Source organism: Mercenaria mercenaria, chromosome 4 (assembly GCF_021730395.1).
Source record: "Mercenaria mercenaria strain notata chromosome 4, MADL_Memer_1, whole genome shotgun sequence".
In the NCBI taxonomy this organism is placed as follows: domain Eukaryota; kingdom Metazoa; phylum Mollusca; class Bivalvia; order Venerida; family Veneridae; genus Mercenaria; species Mercenaria mercenaria.
In genome coordinates, this window is record NC_069364.1 from 63723640 (window position 1) to 63736035 (window position 12396).

General features: G+C 35.9%; 1 protein-coding gene across 1 annotated transcript; it reads left to right on the forward strand.

Annotated features, from left to right (window-relative positions):
• The first annotated feature begins 98 nt into the window (after window positions 1-98).
• Window positions 99-9701, forward strand: LOC123551944 (uncharacterized). Its single transcript, XM_045341260.2, has 5 exons — window positions 99-358; window positions 4420-4486; window positions 5628-5750; window positions 7151-7247; window positions 8473-9701. Exons 1-5 carry the CDS (start codon window positions 178-180, stop codon window positions 9325-9327), a joined length of 1323 nt encoding a protein of 440 aa, XP_045197195.2. The 5' UTR covers window positions 99-177; the 3' UTR covers window positions 9328-9701.
• Window positions 9702-12396: the final 2695 nt, after the last annotated feature.

Below are 12396 nucleotides of genomic sequence, written 5' to 3' on the forward strand. Positions count from 1 at the left end.
GTCTGTAAAAAAATAAAGATAAGAATATACAAATACATAAAATTCTTGAAAGAGATAAATAAACATAGTCAAAAAATAATAATAAAAAATACGAACAAAATAAGCCAGCTCTGTAGTCATTTCCCGCAATATTTATTTCGGCAAAACGTCCGTAAAAAGTTAAATATTAACAAAATTATGGAAATGAAAGACGATTCCGGTGTGTCAGTACATGCCCCGAAACAAGATGAAGCAGATTCATCAGTGGTCGCAAGCTCAAATCCTGTTGTTTTTCAGTGTTCTCAGTGTGATGCTATTGTAGGTGATTCCACATCTTGGGTATCTGCAAACAAGATAATGAGAACCATAACTTTAGGAAGTAAGTGAGCAATGTCATGTATATTGAAATATGCACTGTTAGCATTTGTACCAGTTGTAAAAGAACAATGGTTTTTGTTTGTAATAAAATTGTCACAGATACACGGTAGTCGAAATAATTTGATTATTTATACCGTATTTTCCCGAATTAAGGACCCCCCCCCCCTCCCCGCTAAATAACGCCCCTACCCATTTTGGAGGAAAAAAAAGTCGAGCGAAAAAAAAAATCCGCTACCTCATTTTTATAAGTCCACATAAGTAATTTACAGTAAGTGTCCAATGTATTAAGAATTAAACACACTAGTCCATGTACCGTAAGTCCAAAAAGTTTATACTAAGTACGGTACGTATCTAATCATCAATTAGTTAAACACACTTAAACAGTCCATGTACCGTAAGTCCAAAACGTTTATACTAAGTACAGTACGTATCTAATAATCAATTAGAAAATTAAACAGTAAATCCATTTTTGATTTGTGTTTGCACTACTCGCGCACACGCTTCCTGTCGACTTTAAACAAATTTGCGGCATAGTGTTTACCCTTTTCTTCGGCAGTTTTAATAACTTTTAAAAGGTGGCACATAAGCAGCGTGTCGAACCATTGACATTGTGTATTGCGCTATTAGCTACCCGAATATACTAAGGAAAATGTTATCGGAGTACACAGCTGTTTGGGTCATGACCTAATGTGCAGTGTCACGAGCGTGTCAAAAAGCCAGACATGGAATACATGAGGTACCATATCTTCAAATGCATAAAAGACACACTGCATTAAATTGGATGCCAAATAATTACGTTTTGTGGGGATTAAACAACACAGAAACACTTTATAGTTAGTTTGAATGATGTTTTTAAGTTTTGTAAAAATTTTCAATTTTTATTTTTTTACCTCGAATGTAATGGCCCCGGGGGCGTTTATTTGGGAAAATACGGTATTTGTGACATGCAATACTAAACGGCAAAAATAATGGAAGTTAAATCACAGTACATAGTCATGTAAAGTTATTGGTTTTATATGGTGTTTGTATCTGTATGGTGATACGTCGTAGTGACCAATGCTGGCTTTTACACGGTAAACATTGATTGTTTACAGTACATACAAAGGTTTAAATCACCAGAAAATTCGTAATTTTAGATATTATTTGATAATTGGTCCCCCGCCCCGACAACAAAGTTGTAAGTGGGGCATTACTGGTTTCAGGTTGTCTGTCTGTCCGTAGACACATTTTTTGTGTTGCATATATGTTAAAATATATTCCCCTGGTGTCATGAAACCATGTAGGAAATATTATCAAGTATGTGAATTTGTTCACCTTTTTAGCTCGACTATACGAAGTATAAAGAGAGCTATCCTACTCGCCCCGGCGTCGGCGTCTTTCCGCGTCCCCACCTTGGTTAAAGTTTTGGTGCACTTTCTCTTTTTTCAACTTATCTCTGTAATTACTTGATGGATTAGATTCAAACTTGAAATACTTATTCCTCATCATCATCCCCATCATCTGACATAAGGGCCATAACTCTGGCACCAATATTTCATAAATTATCCCCCCTTATCACATAGATTTTCAGGTTAAAGTTTTGATGCACTTTCACTCTATCTCTGTTATTAGTGAATGGATTTGATTCAAACTTAAAATAGTTGTTCAACATCATCACCCACATCATATGACACAAGGTGCACAACCTGGCACAATTTTTCATGAATTATTCCCCCTTTTTACTTAGAATTTCAGGTTAAAGTTTTGGTGCACTTTAACTCTACCTCTGTTATTACTGAATGGATTTGATTCAAACTTAAAATAGTTGTTCAGCATCATCACCCACATCATATGACACAAGATGCATAACTCTGGCACAATTTTTCATGAATTATTCCCTCTCTTTACTTAGAATTTCAGGTTAAAGTCTTTCACTCTATCTCTGTTATTACTGAATGGATCTGATTCAAACTTAAACAATTGTTCAACATCATTACCCTTATCATATGACACAAGGTGCATAACTCTGGGACCAATTTTTCATGAATTATTTCCCCCCTTATCACATAGATTTTCAGGTTAAAGTTTTGATGCACTTTCACTCTGTCTCTGTTATTACTGAATGGATTTGATTCAAACTTTAAATAGTTGTTCAACATCATCACCCACACCATATGACACAAGGTGCATAACTCTGGCACCAATATTTAATGAATTATGCCCCTTTTTGCTTAGGATATACTTATATAGTGTTTTGATACATTTTATCTTTACCTCTTTTATTACTTTAAGTTGATATTTTTGACATAGACTCAGGCTATTGTGCAATATCTTCATCCACAATTGGAGTCATTAAACACTCCAGTGACAGCTCTAGTTTCCTCAGATGTGCCCAGTTTCACTATCCAGCATCGAAATAGTGGAGCGCGCTGTCTCCTGTGACAGCTCTTGTTTGTTATACTTTGCAAGATCTGAGTTAGGGCCCTTGACTTAGTCCAGAAAAAAAGTTGCCCCATGTATTTTAAAAGGTACTTCTGCACATATCTTAAAAATATTTCACCTAGTCATGAAACCACATAGCAATATTATCTAGCACGTCAGTTTGTGCATTAGTTTTTTTTTAGCTCGACTATTCGAAGAATAGTCTAGCTATTCTACTCACCCTGGCGTCAGCATCGGCGTCAGCATCACACCTTGGTTAAGTTTTTGCATGCAAGTACATACAGCTATCAATTAAAGGCATATAGCTTTGAAACTTATTTTTTCTTTTTCTAGGTCAATTACCAACCTCTCTGGGTCAAGTCCCATAACTCTGACATGTATTTTGAGCAAATTATGCCCCCTTTTGGACTTAGAAAATTTTGGTTAAAGTTTTACATGCAAGTTACTATCTCCAAAACTAATGCAGATATTGATTTGAAACTTCACATGTGTCTTCGGGGTTATAAAACTAGTTGATAGCAGCAAGTCCCATAACTCTGACTTTCATTTTGGCCAAATTATGCCCCCTTTTGGACTTAGAAAATTCTGGTTAAAGTTTTGCATGCAAGTACATACAGCTATTTCCAAAAGGCATATAGATTTGAAACTTATTTTTTCTTTTTCTAGATCAATTACCAACCTCACTGGGTCAAGACCCATAACTCTGACGTGTATTTTGAGCAAATTATGCCCCCTTTTAGACTTAGAAAATTTTGGTTAAAGTTTTACATGCAAGTTACTATCTCCAAAACTAATGCAGATATTGTTTTGAAACTTCACATGTGTCTTCGGGGTTATAAAACTAGTTGATAGCAGCAAGTCCCATAACTCTGACCTTCATTTTGGCCAAATTATGTCCCCTTTTGGACTTAGCAAATTCTGGTTAAAGTTTTGCGTGCAAGTACATACTGCTATTACTAAAAGGCATATAGATTTGAAACTTATTTTTTCTTTTACTAGATCAATTACCAACCTCACTGGATCAAGTCCCATAACTCTGGCATGTATTTTGGGCAAATTATGCCCCCTTTTAGACTTTGAAAATTCTGGTTAAAGTTTTACATGCAAGTTTCTATCTCCAAAACTAATGCAGATATTGAATTGAAACTTCACATGTGCCTTTGGAGTTATAAAACTAGTTGATAGCAGCAAGTCCCATAACTGATACGCATTTTGGTCAAATTATTCCCCCTTTTGAACTTAAAACTCTTCTGATATTTAACCTTTTTGGGTAATATTTTCCTGCTTCTGGGACAATATTTCGAATAGTCGAGCTTGACTGTCTTACGGACAGCTCTTGTTTTATTTCACTTTGCCAGTCCAGAGTTATGGCCCTTGACTTAGTCAAAAAATAAAAGTTTGTGCCCAGTGTATCTCAAAATGAACTTGACCTGGCATTCACCAGTGTTCAGATAACCTTTATTACATTTCAGTTTACCGAATTTAAGTTTTAAGTCAGTTGATATTGGCACATATGACATGTGTTGGTTTGCAGTGATTCTGCTGACAAATGAAGTTCAAATGTTGCTGGCCTTCAACTTAAAGTATCTATACTGTGTTAAAGAAACCATGATGCAAAAATTTCATTTATGTTTATTTTAGGAATTACCAGTAAAGTTGGTGTGAAATCAGCTATTGAAGTATCACAGAGTGGCATTGATAAAGGGAGGTGAGTATAAAATATTGGGACCCCATTTTTAGCTTGTCAAATTCTTTTTAATCAAGCTGGCTTGCAGTATGTTGATGATTCTACCCATTTGCTTGTTACTGTATGAGTATTGGACAACGGAGCAACAGAGAAGCTGTCAGGGAGAATTGGGTATTACTCAATCTTTTAGGTTTGAAATGTGTATTGGCGAAACTAAATTGGTTATTCCAACAGATTACCCCATGATTTTTACCTCACCTGAGCATGTAGTGCTCATGGTGAGCTTTTTTGATCACGCTGTGTATGTCATTAATCATACATCTGTCCGTCAGTCCATTGTCAACAATTTCATTAAACATCTCCTCCAAAACAACTAAATGGATTTTGATGAAACTTTGCCTGGATATGCCTTGGGTGGTCCTGTACCAAAAATTTTCAAACGGTTCCACTCAGTTTCACATAGACACTGCCAGGGCTAAAAATAGAAAAAGTATCAAACAACATCTAAACTGCTGGTCTGATTTTGAAATATTTCACACAAATGGTCCTTATGTCAACTTCTACCAAGATTGTTCAGATAATTCCATTTCGTCAGAAAACATGGCCGCCAGTGGGCTTGGTCACTTTTCCCAATATAATATATTGGATCTTTAAAAAATATTTTTGTATGAAACTGCTTGCCTGAATTAAAATAGTTTCACACAAATGGTCCTTGTGTGACCTGCTACCAAGATTGTTCAAATTATTTTGATTCATTAAAAAACATGGCCGCCAGGGTGTGTAGTCGCGTCCATATATTGTATATACTGAAAACTTTTAAAATTTCCTTGTCAGAAACAGCAGGCCCAATTTTAAAAGCATTGTCAGATGTGCTGGCCCTTTTTGAAGATTGTACAAATATACTGTTTCATAATAATTTCATTCACATTTTCCTTGCATAATTATCTTCCAAAATTGTTCTAGCAAGCATTGTAACTCAGGTGAGCGATCTAGGGCTATAATGGCCCTCTTGTTTTTATGATATTTTTTTTTTTTTACTTTAATAGTCCTAAACTATGAAAATAATAAAAAAGCAAAATATTATATTTCTAGGCAATCCTTGCAGTATGTAGTAGACATTTTGTTGGAAGAAGTTTCTAGTCTTTTTGTTATTATATTTCAGTACATTCTTGCCCATATACTGTATTAACTGTAACGAGGTGTTAGGGAAACAATACCTGGCGTCCCCTCCAGAACTCGACTACATCCGGGGCAGTTTCACTCTTCATGTGGAGAAATTAAACAGGTTTGTTATCGTGACAAGTATTCACAAGTTAAGCTAGTATAAGGCAAGTACTCCACGTCCGTTGCCAGCACTCAGTGGAAAAAAAGAAAACTTGGCACTGTATCCATGTCTATGTGAAGTCGCACATTGAGCAATTTTTCTTTCACACATATGCATAAGCGGATAGGAATTCAATGTAAAAGGTAAGTTTTTCAAACTGAGATAAAGAAAAATTTTAAATCGTCAGGGAATACATAAACCTGTGGCTTCCAGAGTACATTAACACCGCTATTGTTTGAATCGTGGCAAAGGATAACAAAAGCTCTTAATATGGATGAAATATCAGGTTTTTAGTCTTGGCAGAGGATTATAAGGATGGTCTCCTTCCGTCCTTCCATCTGTCCATAACGTTTTGTGTCGACTCCTAAATCCCTTAAAGGATTTTTATGAAACTTAGGTCAAATGATCAAGTAGGGAGTCAGCCATGTGGGCTCAATGTCAAGGTCACCAACTCGAGATAAAAGGTTTGAGCCTTCCATTTTGTGTCCACTCTGTATCTTCTAAACTCCTCGAAGGATTTTCATGAAACTTGGGGTCAAATAAACACCTCATCAAGATAATATGCAGATCTCTGCCATGTCAACCTAAGGTCAAGGGCACAACTAAGGTAAACGGTTTGAGCCTTCAATTTTGTGCCTGTATATCTTAAACCCATTGAAGATTTTCATGAAACCTGTGTCAAATGATCACCTCATCATGCAGAACTCATTAGTCAGCCATATTGGCTCAAGATCAAGGTTACTAACTCGAGATCAAAGGTTTGAGCCTTCCATTTTGTGTCTGCTCTGTATCTCCTAAACTCGAAGGATTTTCATGAAACTTGGCTGTAATATTCCCCTTACCAAAATGATGTGCAGAACTCAACATTCAGTCATGCCAGCTCAAGATCAAGGTCACAACTCAAATGTCATCAACCTTTTCAAAGGGTATAGCTGTCTTGCATACCGCCTTGTTCATTTAAACTTGTTTTCATATACCATATATTTAATGCAGTTCAATGCATCCTTATTTTGTTGTATAATAAATAATTTATATGCATTCATTTTTCTATCATTCAAAATATTCAGACTTCACAACAAGGATAAACAAAGAGTAAGCTATTTGATTTGAAAAATGTGTGGAAGGTGGATTCCGAGACTGGGTAAACCAACCCAGTATTCTTGAAACTTGTGAACATTATAAGAAAAGTTTTTATGAATAAAAAACCCAAACTAACCAGATTTTGCTGGAGACGAAAAATATTTTCTATATATCCTAGTCATTTTGTATTTACACCAAACTTGCTATATGTATTTATACTGTTTCAACCAGTGAGACTTGATGGTGCGTGATTGCAGTGATTGCTGTATTATATTTTACAGTTACGAGGTTGGCAGTGCCGAGGCAAGAGGTAACTCTGATCTAGCAGACATGGTCAATGTACCATCACCAGGTTACTTGATGGCGAGAATGAACAAGGTATAGAAACTACAGAGTTTATGTGTAACTAATAGAATCGGGATTACCGGTATGACTGAATAAGTTTAGTTCATTCATTATTTCAAACTGTAAGTCAGGTCGTCTGCATTTTAAGCTCTTTTCAGCACTCTGGCCTTATGCCATCCACTGTTGTCGACAGTTTGACTGTTAACACCAGACGTCACAACTTTGGCTAGATGTTGGGAAAAGTTGCATTACTAGAATCTCAGACAACTTTTGAAACTCGGTCATCTTGGGTCAAAACCAGTGTCACTAGGTCAAATAATAGAAAAAAAACCTCTGATTTGTGATAGGAATAAGATAACTCAAGTTACTTGTGTCTTGCATGGTTATGGCCCTTGTTCATCACGGAAATTGCTGAATAGTTGAATGACTTGGAAAGCTGTTGCTCTACCTGATCTTCATGAAACTTGGTCAGAATGTTTGCCCGTTAAAAATCTAAGATTTAAGTACAACTGGGTTGTTAAGTGGTTCAGGTCTCTGATGCGTATCCTTAACTTAACACAGCTGTAGGTTCAACACTTGTTGGGGTGTTTGATCCTTTCATGTGCGAAAGCTATTCAGCTGATCCATGCTGAGTACCCATGTGCCTCCTTACCTTGATTGTTTGCTGGAATCCTTTGCCACCTTCAAAAGTTGAAAAGTTGTCATTTGACCTAAAAGTGAAAGTAACCCAAACAAAAATGATTTTTAGGTCATCTGATTTTTGAAAAAAAATATACCAGGTATTGTCATCACTTGATCGTCTGCATGCTGGTTAAATTTTTTGTTTAGGTCCAACTTTTCTCAAAAATTATAAGAGCTACAGCTTTGAAACTTTTCACATTAGTTTATCCTTATTATAAGGCCAATAATCATAACTGTGATTTGCATTTTGTCAAAATTATGGCCCTTTCTGTACTTAGTAAATTTGTTTTTCTTGGTTAAAATTTTTGTATAGGTCCACGTTTTCTCAAAAACTAAAAGAGCTATAGCGCTGAAACTTTGTACCCTTGTTTATCATCATTAGATGACTATGTAGGCCAGGAACCATAACTCTAACCTATATTTTGTCAGAATTATGACCCTTTTTGTACTTAGAAAATCTGAACTATAACTTTTCTTACATACTGACCAGCACTTGCAGACGAGTGATTGCACCCATAGGCAGTGCTCTTGTTTTCCTTTTTCAGTATCTTTGTCAAATGTTGTAACTGTTTTTCAGATGCAATTTCTGATTGTTTCCATGAATGACAGAATCAAGAATCTAGAAGCTTGCCTTGCTAATGGAGAATCTACTGTTCAGCATTTGGACAATACAAACAGACAGCAGTTTACACATGGAGAAACAGAGAGTGTCTCCTCCACTGATAATTTCTCCACAAGGCCTCGCACAGATTCTTTTGGTTCTGCAGTTACAGACATGGATAGTCTACAAGAGGAGAATATTGGTGGTGGTAGGCAAGAGAGGTTTCCATCTCGGCAAATAAATGATGAAAATTTTGAAAGAACCCTTGAACAACAAACAAGAAAAATTGATAGAAATAATGACTTGCTCCCTAAAGAAAGATTGACAAGAAGAGGTGTTAGGTCAGATGCCGGTAGTATTCGGCAGTTTAATCAAAGATCAGGGCAGAAAGAACCTTGTACTAACACAATGACTGATGGAAACCAGCGTGGAATATATAAAGATGTAGACATTGAAGACAATGAAAATGAGCAAAGAAATGAACAAAGAAATATTGGTAAGAGAGGGAGAACAGCAAGGCCGGAGACAGATGGAAAGAAAGTTGGGAATGAAAGGTCAGGTGAACAGTCAGCAACAGCTTTGCAAGGCATAATAACCAAAGCTCTACAAAGTCAAAATAAAGACTCACCTAGACCAGGGAGGAGTAATGTAAACCAGCAAGGAAGAAATGCTAATCATGAGGGGAATGATGGATTTACATCACCTAATGAAAAAGTCGGTAGAAGATCGTTGTCTAGAAATCGACCAGTGATGGAAACTTGGCCTTCACCTGGGATAGAAAGAAGAGAGAGTAAGAAAAGGAAAATGTTTGATCCAAATGACAGTCAGTAACTTTAGTTTATATCTCCATATAAACATCATACTATAAAAGGATATATTTGTATGTTTTGTAATGATTTGAAATATACTTAAAAACACTCAAGCACTTGTTTAAGTTACATATATGGGAACATGTTGAAGCTGAATGTATTTTCTTCTTTGATAAGAAGGATTCTAACAGATATAGTTTTGTTTGAGTTAAGATTGTTTTACAGAATTTTGAATTTTTCCGTTAAAGAATCACAATCTTCTAAATTTGCTGCCATTGCTTGTAGGATTTCGTCAAGACTATTGCAAGAGATATTACGTGCATACTACAAGTATACTGTGGAATCTGTCTAATCCGAACATGCTCAGACCAGAAAAAATGTTTCTATTTGTGAACAGACTAATAAGAATAATTATATTGTAAGCAACATGTAGATTGCTTTAGTGTTATGTGTTTCATGTTAATTCAACTTCTTAATATCACTTGTAAACATTTTTTTCACCACTCCTACATTCCCAGAAAATAGATAAAAGGAGAATATTTTACTTGTCCAGTGATTGTAGTGATCCGATTTAGTACCACTTTCAGTGAATAAATTTGCTGCTTTAAATGGAGAAATTGCACAAAAATATGCGAGGAATGTACAGATTAATAAGGATCTATTACATTGGAAGTACTTACTGCACGTATGTGTACTCTTACAAATTACTGTTCAAACAAATTCTTGTACTTGCTTCTTTCACACCTGTGTTTATTGCATGCATCTACAAAGCAAAAATCTGACATGACTTTTGATTACCAATGTTGGGGCCTATTGCTGTTGACACCTTTATAAAGAGTGATAGTTAAAATTGTAAACAGACTCAAAAATGTCAAAAGTGAGAAAGATTTACATCAGATACATTAACTAAGGTTTGGATTAGAAGGGTAAATTTTTAATTTAATTAGATATAAAAATCACAAAAGTTTGTTCGGCTTTTGGAGTAGAGAGGTTTTGGATTACAAGGGTATTTTTACAATAGAGAATGAATAGGAACAACTTGGACCAACAATTTGTTCAGTTTAGAGAGGTTTTCGGATTAGAGGGGTTCGGATTAGGGAGGTTCCACTGTAGTTAGTATTTAATTAATATTTCCCATGACAATTTTTGTTTTGTTTTCTCATTATTATTTTTTTTAAATGAGACCGTACCATGTATGTTGTACATAACATTCTAAAAATCTTGCATTAGTAGGATTTTTTTTTATTTTGGGAACATCTTGATTAGTTTTGAATTGATCATTCAAAAACATTTTTGAAAATATACTTCCTATTATGAAATTCACCCTTTTTGGGTACCACAGGTTTCTGAAATTTAAATTTGGCAATTTTAGTCCCCTACTGGTTGAAAACCATTTTCAGAGATTGTAGGATTGCGCTTTTCTGTCTGCCATCCTGTTATGCTGTCCGTCCTACAGCAATTTCATGTCCGGTCCATAACTCTGTCATTCGTCAAAGGATTTTATTATTGCTTGGCATAAATGTTCCTCATAATAAGGATAACCCCTGGGACCCAATCTCTAAGGTCATGGTCATACTTTGGGGTCAAAGGTCAATCAGACTTTTTTTTATTCCGGTCTGTAACTCAGCAGGCCATCAAAGGAAATTAATATTTCTTGGCTCTAATATTCCAATTGATAAGATGTGTCATGCTCAACTTTCAGACCCTGAGCTTAAAGGTCAAGGTCATTCTGGGAGGTCAAAGGTTAGCATGGCAATAACAGAGTCTGTTTCGTGTCCCTAACTTTGTCATCCTTTGAGAGATTTTGATATTAGTAGGTACAAATGTACCCCACGAGCAGACAACCTGTCATGCACAACACCCTGACCCCTAGCTCAAAGGTCAAGGTCTTCCTTGGAGGTGAAAGGTCAAGTTTTTTCCTGTTCGGTCCATACTTTTGTCATGCAGTAAAGGATTTTGATATAGCTTGGCACAAATGTACCTCATAATGAGACAATTTGTCGGACATGATAGCCAGAGCCTTACTTCGAAGGTCAGAAATTGAGCTAAAAGGTCAAAACTGTCCATATTTTGTGTCCAGAATGTAACTAAATAAATATGCAAGGTATTGACTTCAAATTTGGCATGTTGGTAGGGTAGGGATGAACTGGGTCTGTAGGTCAAAGGTCAAGAATTTAGCTCAAAGGTCAAATATGTCCCGTCATATTTCATGTCTGGAGCATAACTTACTAACCATTCAAGGTATTTACTTCAAACTTGGTTTGTAATAGTGATGAGACGATATGCAGAGAACCTGAACCATGATGGTAGGTCAAAAGTCAAGGTCACAGCAAGGTCAAATCTGCCCATCATATTTCGTGTCAAGAGCTTAACTAAGAAAATATTTAAGTAATTCATTTGAAATACAGGCAGTGGCTGATGAGACGACTGCAACTATCTACATTACACACCTCAACCCCACCAACAGAAAAAGAATTCATTTAGTTTCTTGCCCTTTAGTACACCTGTCCTGTCTTTTGTTTTAAGGCTATCATGAGTTTGACTTTTATTCTAAGGCCAACTTAGTTTGAATTCTGTCCACAAGGCATTTTCAGTATGACTTTTGTTCTGTAATCATCTTAAATTTGACATTTTCATTTATTTCATGTTGGGCAACCTGTGTAGCTTGAGTCTGAATATATTTCTAAAGCCATTTTAAGTTTGACTTGTTCTAAAGCCACTTCAGTTGTTTGTTCTAGTTGATTTTTATGCCCCAGAAGGAAGGCATATTAGTTTTCAACTGTCCATCCATTCGTTAGTTTATTCGTCACAACGTTAACTTTTTGCATGAAGGCACTTTACTCGCGAACCACTGCACCCAGGACCTTCAAACTTCACATGCTGATAGTACTTATTGAGTACACGACCCCTACTGACTTTGTGGTCACCAGGTCAAAGGTCAAGGCGCTGCGGGGGCATTTGTCACCATTAGTGATAGCTCTTGTTCTGAAACTGTTCATTTTGTCTTTGGTTTGATTTTGTTTCAAAGTTGTTTTCATTTGTTTAGTTTGAACAACAAACAAAAAATGGTATACAACATTGAGCTCAATTT

Bases quoted from the DNA above. Each gene is read 5' to 3' on its own strand.
- LOC123551944 (XM_045341260.2), top strand. From the start codon at position 178: ATGGAAATGAAAGACGATTCCGGTGTGTCAGTACATGCCCCGAAACAA. The intron at 359-4,419 runs GTAAGTGAGCAA...TGTTTATTTTAG, and splicing joins GAGAACCATAACTTTAGGAA to GAATTACCAGTAAAGTTGGT. The intron at 7,248-8,472 runs GTATAGAAACTA...ACTGTTTTTCAG, and splicing joins TGATGGCGAGAATGAACAAG to ATGCAATTTCTGATTGTTTC.